Source organism: Leptonychotes weddellii, chromosome 6 (assembly GCF_054177405.1).
Source record: "Leptonychotes weddellii isolate Sample4059 chromosome 6, ASM5417740v2, whole genome shotgun sequence".
Lineage (NCBI taxonomy): Eukaryota > Metazoa > Chordata > Mammalia > Carnivora > Phocidae > Leptonychotes > Leptonychotes weddellii.
Genome location: NC_138374.1, coordinates 94,794,179 through 94,813,127, shown reverse-complemented (window position 1 = coordinate 94,813,127; position 18,949 = coordinate 94,794,179). Strand labels below are relative to the sequence as shown.

Here is an 18,949-nt window from a genome sequence, read left to right as displayed (position 1 = left end):
TGCTTTGTCCCTACAGTTTTATCTTTTACATACTCTTATATAAATGGAACTATGCAGAATGGAGTCTTTTATCACTTAGCACACTGTTTTGGGAATTGATCCATGTTATTGCATGTATCAGTAGTCCGTTCCTTTTGATTCCACATATGGATATTCCAAAATATGTTTACCCATTTGCCAACAGACGGGCATTTGGGTTGTTTCCAGTTTGGGTCTATTAAGAATAAATCTGCTAGGGGTGCCTGGGTGGCTCAGTCGTTAAGTGTCTGCCTTCGGCTCAGGTCATGGTCCCGGGGTCCTGGGATCGAGCCCCGCATCGGGCTCCCTGCTCGGCGGGAAACCTGCTTCTCCCTCTCCCACTCCCCCTGCTTGTGTTCCTGCTCTCTCTCTGTCAAATAAATAAATAAAATCTTAAAAAAAAAAAAAAAGAATAAATCTGCTAAAAAAACGTGTGAACAAGTCCTTACATGGACATATGGTTTGGGAACCACTAAGTTAAAAGCTTGGTTGGAAATTCACAAATACCATGGAGAGATGGCAACTTTTTAAAAGGATACGATGTTAGTGAGATGGAATAGTGGAAGCAACTTGAGAAGGGAAGGAATCCCTGATGTTTTTTCCTTTCTATGTAAAATAATTTTAGATTTACAGAAAATTTGGAAAAATAGTAGAGTTTTCTCTTACCAAACTTCCCCTAATGTTAACATCCTACATAACCATAGTAAAATTATGAAAATGAGAAAATGAACATAGGGTAGCACATCAACAAATTACAGATCCAATTCTAACGTCACCAGTTTTTCCATCGTATTCATTTTCTATTGCCACTGTAAAAAACTGTCACCACATGGTGGCTTAAACAGTACAAATCTATTATCTTACAGTTCTGTAGGTCAGAAGTCCAACACAAGTCTCACCTGGCTAACATTAAGGTGTCTGCAGGGCTTTATTCCTTTCTGAAGGTCCTAGGAGAGAATTTGTTTCGTGCCTCTTCCAGCCTCCAAAGGCCACCCACACTCCTTGGTTTATGGTCCCCTTCCTCCATCTTCAAGGCCAGTAATGTTGCATCTTTCTGAAAGGTTCTGTTTTTAAAGCCTGTGATTAAATTGAACTGACCTAGACAATCTAGGGTACTCTTCTCACCTCAAGGTCTTTAGCCTTACTCCTATCTGCAAAAGTCTCTTTTGCCACGTAAAATAACATATTCACAGATTCTGTGTCTTAGGATGTGGACATCTTGGAGGCCATTATTCTACCTTCCTTCCATACATAGTTTATGTAATTACTTTCTTACGAGTGGGCATCTGGGTTGTTCCCAATATTTTTGTAATTATAAACAATGCTGCAAAGAATACCTTGTGCATCTGTGTTTTCATACTGATGGATGTGTACCTTCAGGGTAGACTGCTAGAAGTGAGATTGCACATCGGTAGCTTTGCCAAAATCCCCTCTCGAAGGGTTGTTCTAGTTTGTATTCCCATCAGCAATGTATGAGTCTCTGTTTCCCATGATCTCACCAACTAACTTTGTTGTCAAACTGTATAGTTTTTGCTAGCCTAAAAGGTGAAATAGTATCAAAATACTGTTCTAATTTGCATTTCTCTGATTATAAGTGAGTTTGAACACTCCTTTTTATATGTTCAGGATAATTTTTATAGCATTTGGGAATTACTGTTCATACTTTTTCCCCCCAGTTTTTCTATTGGGTTTTAGTCATTTGTCCCTCAATTTTTAATAGTTCTTTATATGTTGTGAATGTTTTTTCTCAGCTGGTTGTCTTTTAACTTTGTTATGATGTTTTTTTGCCACACAATTTTTTAAAAAAAAGATTTATTTTACAGACAGAGAGAGTGCACGCACGCACTAGGGGAGGGGCAGAGGGAGAGAGAATTCCGAGCAGACTCTGCCCCAAGCATAAGCCGGGCGTGGGGCCAATCCTACAACCCCAAACCAAAACTGAGTCGGATGCCCAACTGACTGAGCCACCTAGCTACCCCATCACAGAATTTTTAAAAACACTTTTGCCTCTGGCTTTTCAGTAGTAACCATTACCAAAAGTTTTTTCCTACATTAAGGTTATCAATGTTTCCTTCTAGTACTTGTATGGTTTATTTATTCATTTTATTTTACATTTAGATCCTTAATCCATTTGGAGTTCATGCTTATGTGAGGTGTGAAATACGTATCTAATTTTATCTTTTTTCCAAATGACCACTCATTTGTCCCTACACTATTTCTTTCAAATGCTAACTCCTCAGGAAGCCATTCCTGATCTAATAGGAGTTATAGTCTCTTGCCTCTGATTATCTAAACTCTTTTGTTTATATTACTGTTTTCCTCTGTCTTGACCAATAATTAGTTCTATTCCTATGCCATATCCCCTAGTGAGCCTTAACTCCTATTTTATATTCCCTACAGAGTCTTAACTCCTGAAGGCAAACATTATTGAGCTCATCTTTGTATTTCTTCAATGCTTAGCATACAGTGGGTTACTTAATACATACATGCAGAATGCTAATGATTAACCTGAATTATTAAGAAAAGTCCAATACATTCAAGAAAGTGAAAATATCTAATACATTCAAGGGAAAAAACTCCTTAAAATGATTAAAATTAAGCTAAATCTGTGTTTAAAGAGGAAAAGTTTAGTATCAGGAATATTCACTTCTGGAGACCACCTCAGTTCCCGCTAATGAGATGTATGTTGATTTTCTTATGACTGGCAGAGACTGCGGATCTTAAGTTCACCGAGTATGAATATAAGAAAAATGGCTTTGAGGGATAAAATAATGAGAAATGATGGGTCAAAACTAAGAAAGAGAACATTCTCCCAAAGTGAGGTCTATTAGTCTATTGGACAGTCTCCCAGAGGTTATCATGGAAGCCTGAAAAAGCATCAGATAATATAATGTGAGAGATACTTTTTCATTGTCAGGGGAGATGGACTAGATGAATTTAATTGAAGTTTTCCACCTCTCATTTCTAGGACTCTAAGAATAAAAGCATCACAGATGGAGGGGGGCTTTGGAGCCTAGTAGTCATTTAAAAAAATAAAATTCTTACTGTCTCTGGTGAAACAAAATGCACCTGAAACCCATATTATGGAAATGGCGGTAAGCAAAAGATACAAATAAAATAATATAATTATTCTTTACTAATGTGTATCAGGATGGCTTTTTTTTTTTTTTAATATAGAATAAAATGGGGAAGGGAAGGAGAAAAACATCATGGAAAGGATTTTATTAGGCATATTTATATAACTTCTAGCAGCTATTTCCTAACTGTACTGTTTCTAATGCTGCAAATATTCTTTTTCATTATAAATTTAGGCCCCAAATATTAACCTATTGATCTTTAGTATATAGTAGCTTTTTTTTCCCCCTGCAAACCTTCAAGGATCTTAAAATACCCGTGTAGTATTTCATTACCATAAGAAAGGCATCATAGCCTTAGAGTAGGCCAAACAATTTGCTCTTGGTCACACATGTGAGACACTAACTAAACGTACATTAAACAAATACAGCTCTTCTCACTCCTTTGCCTGTTTAGGTACAAGTTCCTAAATGCTAATAATATAAAATCTGATACTCTGGCAGAATTCAAAGGCAGGTAACACAGACCCTAGATCATACGGTCAGAAGAGTGCAGAGCCTTTTCCAACGGTAGGCACCTGATTTTAATGGAGAAGAGCTCTTGAGTGACAATGGTCTCACTGACTGCATAAGATATGAGCCCAGGTAGCTAAGGATGGATCATGGGGTTCTGACCTTCACTTCTGCCGGAGCTATTGTCTTTTCCTCATTTAACTTGTAGAGTTGAGAGCAGACCATATTCCTATACATCCAATTATTCCTTGAGTAAGAAGCCAACTAAGATAGTCCCCATTAGTTACTCTATCATTTTTTTTTTAAGATTTTATTTATTTATTTGAGAGAGAGAGAGAGTGAGATAGAGAGAGCCCAAGACGGGGTAGGGTCAGAGGGAGAAGCAGACTCCCTGCTGAGCAGGGAGCCCGATGTGGGACTCGATCCTGGGACTCCGGGATCATGACCTGAGCCGAAGGCAGACGCTTAACCAACTGAGCCACCCAGATGCCCTAGTTACTCTATCATTAATCTCACAGGACTTCCACAGAAAGAAAATTATTCCCTTCTATTCACTACATTCCTCCCTTAATTCTATTTTACTGAACAGATTAATATACACCCTTAAAAAATTTCACAATGTTGATTAATTTTAAAGTAATGATGGAGATGTTACGGCTTAAGAGGTTAATGTCTTTGCAATGGGCGTACCTTAGGTAATCATGAGTCACCTATACATTAAGTGAGTTTTCATAAACAGGTTAGAAAAAAGAAAAGGTCACTCCTGGAATTATAAGATTAACAAGATACAGTCCTGATCTTCTAGAAGACTGGTTTCTAAATTGTCTTGACTATGTATCAAATGAGTAAAATATTGTTGGTATGCATTCCTAAAACTGTTTACTTACAAAATACAAGAATGTTCTAATGTATGATTATAAAACATTCAATGACGTAACAATTTAAAGAATGAAATTTAAAAAATCAAATATTTATTATTTTCTTTCTGCAACTCAGATGGATCATATTGAGTACCCTTCTGAGGTATATACATCCTATTCTGGAGACCACCACCTAGAATATCACAGGCCAGGGAAAGCAACCATGCAAATAATGACCCTCCAAAAGGGTCTATATATAACCAATAAATGCACATTCTTATGGAAGGACAGGGAAGGTGAAGGCTAATGTTGCCTAGAAGAGGTAGTGAGACACTGGAGCTGAATTTTAAAGGATGAGAATACTTTTAGGAAGCATAGAAAGTGGCCTTTTTAGGCAGAAATGTGCAAATACAGCCGAAGAAACTTGTTTGGGGAACTCTTTAAGTTTGCGAAAAATGGAGCACTAAGATGGAGCACCCTCTAAGTTTGGAGGCTGAGAGATCTGGGGGTGGGGATGGGGATATTGGGTATTATACTGGAAGGGCAGCCAAACACTTGACAATGAAAGGTTCTCTATGCCAAGTGAACTTTGGTTTTTATCATCCTATAAAACACAAGTCAAACTCAAAAGCTTTCAGCAGGTGACTGATGCTTTTTGATGGAAAAGCTAGGTCTGTCTGGAAATATTTAAATGAGGGGAAGAAGGAAGGGAGAGAAAGAGGAGAGTGGAAAGAACTCACTGTGCAAGCCAAATAAAATGTATAATATTTGGTCATGTCCATGGGCACAGGACCATAGAGAACTACTAAATGACTTTGAGCAAGGGACAGTCAAGTAATGATCAGAGTTAGAACAGCAGTGCGAAGGCTAAAGTGGGGACAGAGGTGCTGGAGGCCAGGAGATGAGTTAAAGTCTCTACTGTACTAGATGGAACTGGCTACATATTTTGAGGGGTTCAGTGCAAAATACAAGGGCCCTTGTTCAAAAGGCAGGAATCAGGGCCATTAAAAGTACTAAAAGAAAAAACTTTGCTTTCTTGGCCGTCTCTCTCTCCATCTGCTCTGGTGTTTTTCATTCGCTATTTAATGTCATGCTCCCTCAGGCACCAGGGCAAGGGCAGATCTTCACAGGTGCCCAGGGCCCCTGCCCACAACTCAGTATATGGGTGGCCCACTGGTTGCCAGGTTGCCCTTCCCTAGCCAATAAACCCACGTGCCATGCCCAGGCCCAGGGTAGGGAAGTTGAGCCAGGCTTCTTCCCTTCCCATGGCTGCCTCTGCAACTCACTAGGTGTCTGGTTTGGGGATGGGCAAGAGGCTTGCCCCAAATGAGTTGTGGCCTTTGGCCACCTGCCAGACACCAGTGAAGCTGACAAGCAGGAGCAAAGACAGTCCTGCCAAGCGCTGCCTTGGGGTGCCACAGAGTGTGCAGGTTAACCCCTATCTTTTTTATGCTTGTATAAAGGCCCATGCCAGGGTCAGAGAGTGACCGCTAGGGCTGGATGCGGCAGATGGGAGAGGCTGGTTGGGGTTCCAGGGGTGGGGAAATGGGCAGTATAGAATCCATCCCAGGGAGGCAACAGGAGGTGGTGCCAGGCCTTGGCTCCAAATCCCAGCACATGCTCCACTGTCCCATTAGACCTCACTTAACAGAACATGAATCCAAAAACGGATCAACAAGAATCTTAGGATGGAAACCATAGAACATTAAACTCCATGCATAAGGCCTTTCTGAGTCTAGGTCCTGTGCACTGCACTGGTCTCATGCTCATGAAGCAGGTCCTGGTACTGGTTCAGGGGAAGAAAGTTTTAACAGGCACGGATAATTGAAGTAAGTGGCAGTGGGGCTGGGAAACAGTTGGATGGATGAATTGGAAGAGAGGAGAAGAGAAGAAGATCTGGTAAATGAATATGGGAGGAAAGAAAATACTATGGTTCTGGGAACTGAAGAAATCTGTAGTACTACAAAGTTGGAAATTCAGGGGGAAAAACATAAGTGACAGTTTGGGGTAAGCTGAATTTACATTACTATGGGACATCAGAACTAAGTGTTAGTTGAATCCAGAGGACTATTTGGAAGAAGATTCTCCAACAAAACAACATCGCTAGGGGCACCTGGGTGGCTCAGTTGGTTAAGTGGCTGCCTTCGGCTCAGGTCATGATCCCAGGGCCCTGGGTTTGAGCCCCACACTGGGCTTCCTGCTCCGCGGGGAGTCTGCCTCTCCCTCTGCCTGCTGCTCCCCCTGCTTGTGCTCTGACAAATAAATAAATAAACAAAAAACCACATCGCTTCCTATTTCCTGATTTGTTGATCATTAATTTCATTACTATACAAAAAGTCATGGAAAGGTCCTTTTTTTTTTTTTTTTTAAGATTTATTTATTTGAGAGAGAGAGAATGAGAGAGAACACATGAGAGGGGGGAGGGTCAGAGGGAGAAGCAGACTCCCTGCCGAGCAGGGAGCCTGACACGGGACTCGATCCAGGGACTCCAGGATCATGACCTGAGCCGAAGGCAGTCACTTAACCAACTGAGCCACCCAGGTGCCCGGAAAGGTTCTTTGAAGATCTCAGCTTTAACCCATTAAACAAGCCCACATCTAAAACATCATAAAAGACTCTAGAGGCAAAGGTGGACTATACACAAAATGAAAAAAGTCAAGCAGTTTATTTAATAGACATGAACTTATGGAAGAGATTATAAAGTATACTAGATAAGATACGAGTAACGAGATATAAAAATTTGCAAAAATTAAAAAATATTCGTATGACTGCCATAATTTTTTTCTTTTATAACCAAATGTCATGCTTCCTATTTCGATATCTAGTAAAAATGTATGAAGCTAGACTAGCTTCCCTATAGCAGGCAAAATTATGGTAGTTTGCATAAAAATGCAAATATGCAAAGTATCACTAATGAGCACCTAAAAAGAACTTGTAGAAAAGCAGCTGCCAATATATAACGAAATGCATTTTGTTGTCCTTTTTCTCACCAAAATAGATTTCATTTAACCCAGTATTTCCAAAATATTATCACTTCTACTTGTAATCAATATTAAAAAGCATTCAGATAACTGTCTATGCTTTTTTCTCAAGTTTTTTAACAGCTTTATTGAAATTCACACACCACCAAACTCACTCTTTTAAAGTGCACACTTTAGTGGTGGTTGTCTATTCAGAGAGGTGTGTAACAGTCACCACAGTCTAATTCCAGAATATTTTCATCACTCCCCAAAGATATCCCATATGAATCAGCAGTCATTCTCTCCTTAACCCTTGGCAACCATTAATGTAGTTTCTCTCTCTACGGATTTGCCTATTTTGGACATTTCACATAAATAGATCCTATACTGTGTGGCCTGTTGTGTCTGGCTTCATCCACTTAGCATCATGTTTCCAAGGTTCTTCCATGTTGTAGTGTATGTCAGCACTTCACTCCTTTTTATGGGTGAACAATGGAGAGAGCACGTTTTGTATATCCATTCTTCTTCAGCTGATGGACATTGGGCTGTGTCCAATTTTTGGCTGTTACAGATAATGCTGCTAGGAACAGCATGTACAAGATTTTGTATAATCTTCATGTACAAGATTTTGTATAAACACATGTTTTCAATTTTCTTGTATATGTACCTAGAAGTAGAATTGCTAGGTCATATGGTAAGTCTGTGTTTAATCTTTTGAGGAATTGTCAAGCTGTTTACAAAGTGGCCACACCATTTTAAATTCCCTTCAGCAATATAGGAGGGTTCTAATTTTTCCACATCCTTGTCAACACTTATTATGTTCTCTCTTTTTGATTATCGTCATCCTAGTATGTATGAAGTGGTATCTCACTGTGGTTTTGATCGGCATTTCCCTAATGGCAAATGACGTTGAGCACCTTTTCATGTGCATATTGGCCATTTGTACATCTTCTTTGGGGACATGTCTATTCAAATCCTTTTGGAACCTTTTCTTTTATAACTACAACAGACTGACAAAAAATTTTGTAGTGACATTATGATCAAATAATAACCTGGGAATGAAGTTCTTTTAAAATGAAATTAGTAGGTGCTTAATATAAAACATACATTTAAAAACCCAGTGGAATGGTCCTGGCTTTGGTTATAGAATTAATGGGCCTGACAGCAGGAAGGCCCTCAGTGTTATTATTTACAGCAATGCTCGTACCCTGCTGAGTACAGGTATAGCTGAGAAGTACAAAAATATCTTCTTGTACAGCTAACACCAGCAAAATTGAAAAGTTGGCAAGGTTTCATTTCCCTATCTCTGGCTTCTTAAGTTTGGTCAAAGAGGAAAGCATCTAATATCAGTTGTACTTAGAGGTTAACTACTTGTTATTTTAAATGGGCATTAGCCCTTCAAAACATTTATTTCTAATTGTGAAATGAAAGGTGTTAAGCTTCCACTCCCCCATTAAAGCAGAAGAAAAATATCTTTGCTTTGAGGAAGAGGGGCTTATAGTATACTACCCATAAGAATAAGCTATAAATGAGTTCATCTCATTCTCTCTCAAATAGCTCTCTTTCTTCTCCTGGGCAAGATACATTGGCATATTCACTAGTTAGCACTGCTGCAAACCTATTTTATGAATAACCATAGATTGAGGAGAGTTCCCATCATTCTTTCGAGTTGAGAATCTTGGCAATATTCCCTGCCATGCCTGTTACCTTTTCCCCTGGGTTTTTTGCTATCTCCTTTCTATCTCCCGTAAGGGGTCATATCTAACCTTATTCCTTTTGTCTCTGCTTCAAATTTTATATTTTCTAGGATGTTATTAAAAAAATTAAAAATTAGGGACGCCTGGGTGGCTCAGTTGGTTAGGCAACTGCCTTCGGCTCAGGTCATGATCCCGGAGTCCTGGGATCGAGTCCCGCATCGGGCTCCCGGCTCAGCAGGGAGCCTGCTTCTCCCTCTGACCCTTTCCCCTCTCATGCTTTTTCTCTCTCTCTCTTGCTCTCTAATAAATAAGTAAATAAAATCTTAAAATTAAAAATTATACCCCTTCTGATTATAGAATGATTTAAAGGTATAGTTAATATTCAATATCTACAGACTATAATTTTTCTGACATTCTTGTTTATTATATTATTTTTACCTCTGGTAGTATTATTTTGATAGACATATAATACGAATATATCCATATATTATATATTCATACATACATGAATATAAATACACTCTCTATTAAAAAGAGGTACCACTGCAGGGTGATCTACTTTGGATTTTAACTCCATACAGATGGTCAGTAAAGAGAAGAAAAGTTGGATATAGAATCTTTAAGTAGCAGAGAACAGAACTTTAAGCGTCCAGGAATGCAGCTGCAATGAGGAATACAAAAGTTGAAATGGTATTGCACCTTGCTTCTATGAATTCAAATTGATTATTTCAGCCCTAAGACTGAGATTCTCAGGCTGGTCAGAGGTCACTATGCCACAATAAAGTATTCTGTAAATTTAGACTTGTCATCTGAACTGATGGTGTCAAACACTTGGAAGGACAACTAATATACAATGCAGCACTTGTGAGCAATAACAGGGCACTGAAAAAATATCGCTTATTAGTTTCTTATGCCAGACCTGAAGGTACAAAAGAAAGTACTGATGTCTACCAGGAAGACATGGACTAAAATGTTCCTAATATATTAACCAATCATTTGGACAAACAGTTTCTCAACCCTGGGTACATGTTAGAATCACCTGGGAAGGTTTCAAAAAATACAAAATACAAGGTTCTAGTCCAGAGATTTTGGTTTAACTAGTTTGAGGTGGAGCCCAGGCATCAGTTTTTTTCGTTTGTTTGTTGGTTGGTTTTGGAGATGTTCCTTAGGTGATATTTAGGTAAAGCCAGAGTTGAAAACCACTGGTTTTGACAACGAACGCTATTTGACCTTTATCAAGTGGGTATGAAGCTTCATCTCTTTGTTTAACTTGGAAAAACAAAAATCTTATTGAAGATCTTATTGATCTTATTGAGGATTCTATTCAAGACAGAGACCAATACCAACTGAGCCTCACATCTCAATACTTAAGAAAGAATGTAACATTTCTTTTTACATAAGAATTTAACTTAGTCTGTATTTACTCTTCCAAAGCTTTGCTTTTTCTAAAAACTAGGCAAAGTTTTCATCTTTTGACAGTCTTTTGTATCTACTCTACCTTACTGGGAATGCTCAGGTGTCACTGTGACAGGAACAAGAAGGGTTACAAAGGAATAGTCAGCTACTGCCTTAGTTCAACTATGCTTTCTGGTTGTCTTGGCATATATTTTAGTGCCTGAATTCTTTCAGAGCCAAGCTCAAAGCTAATACAAACGAAGCAGCTGCAACTGCATTGTGTTACATTTACATGGAAGGCCAACTCAGACCATTGTGTTATGGAAATGAGAACACTAAGCCAAGCACCTGGCCCGGAACACAAGCAGCTTTCTTTTAGCCAAAGCTAAATTGATGGCATCGTCTAAGGAGAAGTGATATAAAAATCATAAATATCAATAGTCACTTTATAAATAGAACATTAAAGAAAGAAGCCTGTTCCAAAAACTCAGGCAATGTGAAACAAATACATACAATTACAAGGCGTGATCATTTTCCCTTTCTGAATTAAATTTAAGTACCTGGATAACTTTCATTAGTTTACTCATTTCTTCCTAATCACCCCTGTAATATCATATGAATGTAGTTTTAACATGTATAAGACATACAATGGATGTTTTACTTAAAGGAAAACACAAATATGACAAATGTAAAGTCTAGCAAGGTGCTAAAGAAAAAAAGTGAAAAATAGCATCTTTAAGAGGGGCAAAAACTATTCAAATGACAAATGGTTCTTGAAGAAGCTAATAGTCAAGACTCAGATCTGCAAAAACATTGTGAGCTTATACATACGTATGGCATCTAAAGGGCTCAAAGAAATAGCCACAGAAACAAACCATTAAATAAAGAATTCTATGTAGTTTCACTTCCCAATGTAAGTAGACACAGTATACACTATATACATAAAATACCATAGCCCTGAATTCCAAATATATATTAAAGTCTTTCTTGGTTGAAGAAAAAATGTAACTATTCTGCACAGGTGTGTACTCATTTACTCCAAATGATCGCTTAGTGATTATTAAATGGTTCAGTAATCCATTCGACTGAGGATATCATCCGTAATACCAAGAGAGTAAATGTGAGATACTCACTTGATGCTCGTCATTCAATAATTCACGCATATCTTATCCATTAAACAATTATTTGCCCAGTGCTTACTGTGTGCAAAGTACTGTGTTAGGCGTTGAGGGAGCCACAAAGATGAGAGGAGATATTTATTGTCTAATGAGGGACACAATCCACAAACAATTGCAACTGGAATTAAGGTAAAGAAATATGGAATGAAAAGAAGAAACAGAAAAACTAACCTGCAGATCTCTGCTTCTCCTTACGGCTATGATTAGATAAAAGTACAAATACACTGAAACATTCCTAAGAACAAAGACCTTGCCTTACCTATGCATTCAGTGGCCACATGAGTCCCCTCTTATGCCTATTTTTATTTTTTAAATTTATTGAGTCTGCTGTCTACCACTGCTGTAAAGATGCCTTAGACTAAGTAAGAAATATACATGAATACACTGTTGTACTGGTTATCCATTTTAAGTTTTTAAAAGCACACATTTTGGGAGATGAGAAAGATATACCAAGGTTTTGGGCTTCTCTGCTTTGGGTTCACCGCTATAGTTATTCCTTTTCTCCTTCCTGTCACACCAGCAGCACTCAGCAGGGTATAAGCGACTCCTACCCACCTGCTTCTCCTGGATCTCAAGCTAACCACTACTCTAGAACTACCAGCAGGCTCAGCTGATAGCCTGGGGTGGGTGCTGGGCTGGGCCTCTATTGAATGGCCGGCAGTCCCTGACCTATCACCCTGAGCTGCGATATTGACAGTAAGAGGGAAAGAGTCACTTGGGGAAAAGTTAAGTAATTTACCAGTACTTCCACAGTATTTATACAAATGGAGGTGGGAAGAAGAAGGCCCTTTTGGAGAGTCCAAGACTAGCTCCTTTTTGGTTTAGCTTTTGAGCCAAGATAAATATTTCAAAAAACAAATCCCTAATGCTTGCCAAATTTAGTTAAGCTTGACAAACAGTCACAGTCTTGCCCCAACCTACCTCCCCATCCTTCTCTCTTGCCATTTTTGCCTACATGCTTCTTGGCTCGTGCCTCATTGAACCCTTTCTATGTTCCCTGGATGCCTCAGTCACTTTATGAAGTGTGTCTTTCTAAAATGCTATTGCCTCAGGCTGGAATACTCGTCTTCCTGTCAATTATTTTCATTCAGCCTTTGAAACAGCCCAAATACTGGCTCCCCAGCAAAGCCTTAGCTTACACAATGCATTGTTAAAAATCTGTGTCACCACGCTTATCCACCTCCTTATGAATCTGGTCATTTTTCTGTCTCTTGCTACTAGACTAGAAATGCTCTGGGAGTGGAAAATTCTGTTGTGTTCATTTCTGTTTACCCAGGACCTGGTGCCAAGAAAGTTTCGATAATTGGTGAATCACTAATACTCTGCCCAGAGTAAGCACTCAGTAAGTGTGTCACTGTCAATAATTTCAGGCAAGGCCTGCTAAAAACTATTCATCTGCTCTTCAGTATTTGCCTGAAAATGGAGCTGGGAAGAACAGGCCCTTTGGAGAGTCCACCGGGTAAGTAGTGAACCTGCTGTTCACCACAGTAAAGACACCTGAATCCTAGAACCACAAGAACTTATGCTTAAATCTCACTTCCGCTCCTTCAGAAAGTTAACATGGATCACTTCCATGGAAACAATCATGTTAATAACATGAGCTACTGTATAATTAACTTAGTTAAGTATCTCGAAGCTTGGTTCCTTTTTGTAGTGTTTTCCCATATTCAGAGACTCTGTTGTGATATTAACTACAAAAACATTTTGTGTTGACCTGAAAACTAGACATAATTCTTACTGGCATTACATTTAAGTAAGTCACATTAGCTAGTGGTATTATATAGAAATTTAAAACATACAGTGGACTTCCACAGACATCCAAGTACTGCAGTGCCTCATCTAGTCAGCATATTCTGGTTTCTTTTTAAAAGAATATAAATTATTTATCCAGCATTATCACGGAATAAGGTATTTCACAAACCAGATTTTTCTGGATAACAAGTTTTATAAGCATCGCATATCTTCTAGATTTAAAATACTCTCAATGGATATGTATCACACAATACTACACAATTATACTTAAAAAAAAAAAAAAAAGCCCAGCACAAGAAATATAATTTCACTTCCTTTTAATGATTCAGGATCATTATTATCAATGTCAATTACTGCACTATGCACCATCCATCCTGTAATACAATGGTACTCTGAAGGACTACTAATAAATATTGGGCTATCTGCCTTTATCCTAAGTGGATTCGGATTGTTTTTATGACTCCTTGCTTCTCATTTTCTCTGCCTCCTCCCTTAACTCACTGTCATCTTTTGAAAAATTACAACAGGGTGTTCTGATAGTTATTTTTCAACTAATTGTCTAGATAAGGACTGGTTAAATTCTCCTAGAGAGCTAAGTGCATGGGCTTAGTGACTGTAGTTTGCCAGTCAGAGGTCCCTCTTTCCTTCAATATTTCTAAATGCATGAGGTGGCTGAGATTGTCAGAAGAATAACAACTGAGTAAATGGTTTGTAAGTAGTGCCAGCGGTCATATATATGCATCATTGGTTTATTACTTTTACTCAAGAATAATCAGCTTTATTATTAAGGTAAACCTTAAATTAGCTATCACTGTTTAAATATAAATGAAAATTGTTGTTCTTAATTAATTTAAATTTAAAAAGCCCAGTCATGAACTTCAGATTCAATATAAGTACTTGAATGTTCTTTATTATAGAGGGATATCTTTCTTCAGTTATTGACTTTTAAAAAAATTTAAATTTATTCTAGCATGATGGTATCAATATTTCAAATTCTAACTCAATCCTTTTCACCACTTTGTACAGATAGTCAGTTTCACTATATTCGATTTCTGTTCCATCAGGAAAACAAGAAGGGGAGGGAAGAGGGAAAAAAAAATGTATTTGTCATTCATTAAAAAATAAAACAAAAACCCAAACATTTAAGTGGGAAGCCATGTCTATGGAACAGAGAAATTCAGTAAAAGGGATGAAATCTGTTATTTTATAATTCCTGTCATAATTTGGTTAGAATATTAATCCAGTCTTGCTTCTGATCTTTAAAAACGAGAGAACTGGTAAACATTTGAAAGGTGTCACAGTAACAGATATCCACGAACTCTACAAGGCACTGAGATACAATAAGGGCAAATCTTGCTCCTCAGGGTTAATCCAAAATAAAACATTCATTTTGGTTAGCTTACAAATCAATGCCAGCTTATATGTCTCAAAATATTAGTTCAAATTAAAAAGTCATCCCAACTAAAAAAAAAAAAGTATTGGAATATATAAAGAATACAACATATTAACATAACAGAATTAAAAGAAAAGAATTTTTGGGGCGCCTGGGTGGCTCAGTCGTTAAGCTTCTGCCTTCGGCTCAGGTCATGATCCCAGTGTCCTGGGATCGAGCCCCGCATCGGGCTCCCTGCTCTGCGGGAAGCCTGCTTCTCCCTCTCCCCTCCCCCTGCTTGTGTTCCCTCTCTCACTCTGTCTCTCTCTGTCAAATAAATAAATAAAATCTTTAAAAAAAAAAAAAAAAAGAAAAGAATTTTTTTCCCAATAGAAAAGTCTACTTCTATTCTATAGTGATTTCCATTGTACCTACAATAATGACCAACTTCATGGCAGTAATTTTTTTCAAGTTTAAAAACAATAAATTTTAATAAAATGATATAATTAGTCTATTTCTTATTCAATAAACAAAGAAAATGGGTGGATTAAAATCTTGGTTACTCAGAGTTATATCAAAAAGGTCCCAGACTGCAACTGGTGGTCAGCTGACCTGATCACTTATAGCCTTCCAAGCTCAGCATTCAGGATTTAATACTGATTCTTAGTACTGCCTCGTCAGTTTAAGGAATATTTTAAACTGGGTTATTTCTTCCAGGGCATTTCTTTTTTTTTAAAAGATTTTATTTATTTATTTGAGAGAGAGAATGAGATAGAGAGAGCATGAGAGTGGGGAGGGTCAGGGGGAGAAGCAGACTCCCTGCTGAGCAGAGAGCCCGATGTGGGACTCGATCCCAGGACTCCAGGATCATAACCTGAGCCGAAGGCAGTCGCTTAACCAACTGAGCCACCCAGGCGCCCCAGGGCATTTCTTAAGCACTTAGATGGTCATCTACAAGATGGCTTAAGGAAAGCACAGGCCAAGGTCTCAGGATTAGAACTCACAATTGTCTAATTCTCTGATAGTCTGTTCTGCAACTTTAGGAGTCCCATCATTCACTGTTTATGCTCCCGCTCAAGAAAAATAACACAAAAAACAAAAAACTCCTTCCATTTGTTAAAAAAAAAAAAAAAAAAATCCATCTTTATGGAACGGTGACAGGTTTTCGCCCATAACTTGATAAAAGGGCATCCTGCAAAGATTTGCACTCTATAGTTCAGAGGACTTTCAATTTAACATATTTTATTATACATTTTAGAAATTTCCCACAAGTATAAATAATTATTCCCTAAAATCTAATAAACCTCCTGCTGAAAGTAGTGGATGTTAACCACAGTTAATCTATGTAAGTTGATAACTCTGTCCTTTAACTTCAGTATTCTAAGGAAATTCTTGAGCAAAATGTTTTGATTCCCTAGTAACTGTCTCTAACTCTAAGGAGAAAGGAGAGAAAAGCAAAATATCTTTTAGAGAAGAGGAGCACTTACTGGTACTTTGAAGGGTGAGGTATTTACAGTGTCCATGGAGTTGGGTTTCTCTGATGTACTGGTCCCTGAGATACTCCGTCTGCGGGGGGACCTTTCTGCCGGCACCTCTGGAAAAGAAGAAATAAACACCATGAAGAAAAAAAACTTGAGGATCTCTGACTACATTGTAAAATTAGTGGGGTTTTCTTCCCCCACAAAAAAATCAGTTTGCTTTAAAGGTACGTTACATTCTATCTCCACATGATTTATCTATCTCTGTGGTATTTGAACTATTGAGGCACTAGGGAGACCTGGTCATGCTTAAGAAATCTGCTTTAGCATGACAGGTTATAATTATATCTGTGCACATGTAAAAAGTAATTTTTTCTGAGCTATGTTTAATATCTATAATTCATTTACTATCTCTATCTCACAGTGTATGAATCTACTTCTCTATATGTCAGCAATATAGGAGTTAATAGAATCCAAAGAAATTTTTGATCTTCTTGTTAACAAAATACAGTCTTGTGTTGCATATGATTTGATGGTGTCTGCACAAAGGTCAAAGTTCAGTTCTGTGCAGATAAGATGATTCGCCAGACTGCAGCCAAAGGGCCACGAGACAACTGAAAGCTACTGCTAGGATAAAATAACATATATGCCTATGCAGATATAAAAATAGATCAGCTTCTCCTTGTGCTGGCAAGATGACCTTACTAAAATCTTACTCTGGAATCCTAAATCTGTTCAAACTGACCTAACAAGCTTCGGATTTTGCAGATGAGGTGATATTTTCTCATTTAATTACTACACACTATATATTAAGGTTACATTTAAACAATTTTTTTCAGAGAGTGATATAAATATATGCATATATATATGCACATACACACGCACACACAGATGATAGATATATACATATTATACCTTTATCACAACTGCTTCCCATCTCCACTTCAACTGACAGACATATAGGAATCCAGCTTCTCAGATAACATTAGATAATCTCAACATGGACAAGGAAAAAAAACACATCCTAAAAAAAGTACTCTGTATTATCTTCCAGATCTTAAAAAATAAGCCGGAGACTGACATTTTGATTCCTGCTGTTCTCCCTTTAAAAGACAGATGCAGTTTAAACTTCCATTTCTGGCCTCCTGGCCCCTGGGATCCGTGCTACTTCCACTTAAGAGAAAGCGTTTTTTCTCTCGCTCCCTCCCTGTGTCTTGCTCTTCCCCTCCCTCTCTACAGCTTGCAGAGAGCAAGCGAGAAAGAAACACACAGGACTGCAGCTATTCAATCAATCGTTCCGAATGCACATCCTCATTAGTTACTTTCAGGCTATTAGCAGACGCCCAACCACTGCCTCCCCTCAGTTACAGAAAATTTCACTGTATTACACTAATCTGCAGCAAGAAAAAACATTTGCTGAAATTTATATTCAGCTAGTGCCAAAAGGACACCATTTTACACAGACCTAGTAATGCACACAAATCAATCCCTCCCATGAAAATCCAATTGGAAGTGCTTACCCTATTACTATCTTTGCATGATGGACACTGATTTCCTTTCCATGACTAAACATATCTTCTGTGTGACATCTTGACCCGTAAGACATAAGCCAAATTGCAACATTCCTAATGACTGAGAGGTTGCCAACATAGCGTCTTATCTGCCTGCAGTACAAGAAAGTCCCATGCTATCACTGTTTTAAAATTACAACCAATAACTGTAAGTCTCTCAACTTCTCTGTCACCACCAGTGGTTAAATGAGCCTTAATGTACGAAGTCATTTTCAGAATTAGACACACACGACTTCTAAAAAATGGCAGTATAATTAGCTAAAATTCACAGCAATGGTACACAAAGCACCAAATTTAAACAAATCAGTTTTGAAAGCACACGGAACAAGACCTTCAGACTTTAGGAACGTGACTTTAAAGAGTGATTATCCAAGTTAGGCGTTTCTACTGTATGGGGGACAGGCTGGTGGGGAGAGGGGCTGGTGAAGATAAAAGAAAATTTCATCCTTCCTCTGATAACGACCTATAATTAGAAGATACATGAGATTGAATATTACAGTATAACATATTTTAATATCTGAATAATTGATGGAGAAACCAAACTGGAGAAAATAAGTTCCATTAGCAAGAATAAAATAATCCGGTAAACAGTTTTCCTTAATTTGCAATGTTCTGGATAAGGAAAAAAATGGAACCTTATTTCCTGCTTTTCTTTCCAATATCTAATTTTAGTTTTCAGGCATCTGAAATCACTAAATAAATATATTTCCAGGCTTTTAACAATGTGAAATTATACTGGCTAAAATGAGCAGCCACATTTTAAACTCTAACAAATATGTTATTTGTTGTACTTCTCTTTCTCTTTTAGATTCTCTTTCTGCATCATGAAAAAAAATCACAACTCTGGCATAGCTTAAAGAATATCACTGGGTTCAAAAAGGAGAAATTAAATTTTTCTTGAAGTTTGAACAACTGCCACTAAGAGGGCAAAGAGGAAATAAGCTAAATCAACTACTGATGAGAGGTCTACACTTCTCTTCTCAGCCCCCACAACAATGTAACTTATCTGACGATGCACACAAGGCCCTTGAATACCCAAGTTATTTCGTTTTCAGAAAATTCAGAACTATTTCAAAGCTGA

General features: G+C 37.9%; 1 protein-coding gene across 9 annotated transcripts in view; it reads right to left on the bottom strand.

The window, feature by feature from the left end:
- Positions 1-18,949, bottom strand: part of RASAL2 (RAS protein activator like 2) — a 340,956-nt gene that overhangs the window by 70,832 nt on the left and 251,175 nt on the right. For all 9 annotated transcript variants that reach the window (XM_031037591.2, XM_031037592.2, XM_006742003.3 and 6 more), the window contains exon 4: positions 16,307-16,413. In XM_031037591.2, coding sequence (XP_030893451.2) covers positions 16,307-16,413 — 107 coding nt within the window. The remainder of the gene's footprint in view (positions 1-16,306; positions 16,414-18,949) is intronic.